Source organism: Penaeus chinensis, chromosome 39 (assembly GCF_019202785.1).
Source record: "Penaeus chinensis breed Huanghai No. 1 chromosome 39, ASM1920278v2, whole genome shotgun sequence".
Classification (NCBI taxonomy): domain Eukaryota; kingdom Metazoa; phylum Arthropoda; class Malacostraca; order Decapoda; family Penaeidae; genus Penaeus; species Penaeus chinensis.
In genome coordinates, this window is record NC_061857.1 from 17,628,322 (window position 1) to 17,630,821 (window position 2,500).

A 2,500-nucleotide genomic window follows, 5' to 3' on the forward strand; every position below is an offset into this window, starting at 1 on the left:
ATGAAGATAATAATAATGACATTATTATTAATGATAAGAATAATAATAAGTACATTATAATGATAAAGATGATAATGTTAATGATAATGATGGTGGCAATGCAAATTAAAATGATGATGACGGATTGATATGATAATGATTATGATCATATCAACATTAAAGATAATAATAAATCAATAATAATGATAATAATAATAATAATAATGGTAATGATAATAATAGTAAAGATAATAATAGGAATGATAATAATAGCAATAATGTTACTTATGATGATGACGATGAAATAATGATATTAATAGAAACAATGATAATGAGAATAATGATGATAATAGTAATAGTAATAATATCATCAACATCATTATGGAGATAAAAGTAATAACAATAATGATAGTAGTAATACTAATATTGATGACAATAATATTAGTAACGATATTAATAATGATGATATCATATCAACAATGCTAATCATATAGATAATAATAATGATAATAATTATAATAATAATGATAATTATAGTGATAACAATAATGATGATAGTAATTACATTAATGATAATACTAATAATACTAATTACAATAATAGTAATAATAATAATGATGATAATAATAATAATAACAATGGAAATTAAAATGATAATTCAAGTAATAACAATTTGGATAATGAAAGTGATAATGATAAAAATGATGATGATGACAATAATAACAATAATAATAATTATAAAAATGAGGATGATGACAATAATAACAATGATAATAATGATAATAATAATAATAATAATAATCATAATAATAATAATAATAATGATAATAATAATAACAATAATAATGAAAATAATAATAGCGAAAATACTAATGATAATACTACTACTAATAATAATAACAATAATGATAATAGTAATAGTAATAATAATTAAAATGATAATAGTAAAAGTAATAATAATTAAAATGATAATAATGTTAATAATAATAAAAATAATAATAATAATAATAATGATAATAATAATAATAATAATAATAATTTCAATGATAACAATGATAGCAACACTAATAATTATAATGACGTTGCTGGCTTCCACATTCTCAGTTCGCTTTGAAACGTTTTTCTATCGGTTGAGATATTTATTTAGATGATCCGCGAGTGAATAAGGTCAGGTTTTGATTAATCGATTTTCCGACATCAGTGATACCCATATTCCCCGTGCATGCATATTATGTCTGAGTCTTTAAACTGCGGTGCGCACGGATAATAACCTTATTAATAAAAATTATAATGATAATGATTATAATATCAACACTGGTGATACTGACGATAATAATATTATTATCATTCTCATTATCATAATAATAACAATATCCGTAATACCAATAACAGTAATAAGAAATGATGACGATGAAAATGAAAATAATAATAATGATAGTAATATAAATAGTAATAATGATAATAATAATAATAATAATAACAGCAGTAGTAATAATGATGAGGATGGTAATGATTGCAGTAATAACAATGATGATAACAAAAACTACAATAATAACTACGATGAAGAGGATGAACGAAAATTAATAACTTCGCAAGAGATGTATTCGACCACATTCGTCTAGATCTTCATCTGAAAAGAATTGAGATATGGCCGAAACCAACTGAATACAAACGTGCAATGAAAATATTTACTCTCATTTATACCATTTTCATCAATAACAATGATGGCGATAATAGTGACTTTAACAAAGACCGCAGTATTATGGTAATGATATCACAAATGACGATATCAAGATTATATATATATATATATATATATATATATATATATATAAAACAGTCATGTTGATAACAGAATTGACGATAAAAGCAACACCAATGTCAATAAGAATAGCAAATAGAAGAAAATATTGCCATAATCACTTGCCTGCAGTGTTGCAAGCATCGCTGTTATAATTTCTTAACAAAAACACATACACACATAGAGAGGAGGGGGGGAGACCCTACGAAATTTGTTTAAAGGTGATAGTAAAATAAAATATCATGATGCTGACTATGCAAGGTTATTACTTTGAAGATTATTATTACAGGCACAAAAAAGTCGCCGTGTCGATAAGACATTCCGTGACAAATCAGTGTTATTTTTCTCTTCATCAGGTGCGATCCGGCTTCGTCCAGCCCAGCGAGTCGCCCCGAGAAGTGCTGGATGAACCTCCACCTTACGAAGAAGTCATCAAGTCTGAGGCTCCTCCTCCGGCCTATTACACCGTCGTCTCTGAAGCCTACAAGCACGTGCCTTCACCCGTTTCCCGTACCCTTTCGACCTTTTCGCTCCCAGTTGCTTCTCCGTCTACAAGCTCCGAGAAGTCGAAGGGCCCCAAGCAAGCTCTTAGTTCCTCGTGCATCCCCGTCCACAAGTCCTCTAGACAGGTTTCTTCGGCGTCAGGAACCGCTCAGCCCGAATGTGACTTCCTCGAAATGCCGAGCGGCCGGAGAGCGACCAACCAGGCACGAGAGCACA

General features: G+C 28.4%; 1 protein-coding gene across 1 annotated transcript in view; it reads left to right on the plus strand.

Moving 5' to 3' along the window:
- LOC125046754 (flocculation protein FLO11-like) overlaps positions 1-2,500 on the plus strand; it is an 18,526-nt gene that overhangs the window by 15,573 nt on the left and 453 nt on the right. The window contains exon 2 of the mRNA XM_047644683.1: positions 2,137-2,500. This exon is cut by the window's right edge and continues 453 nt beyond it. Coding sequence (XP_047500639.1) covers positions 2,137-2,500 — 364 coding nt within the window. The remainder of the gene's footprint in view (positions 1-2,136) is intronic.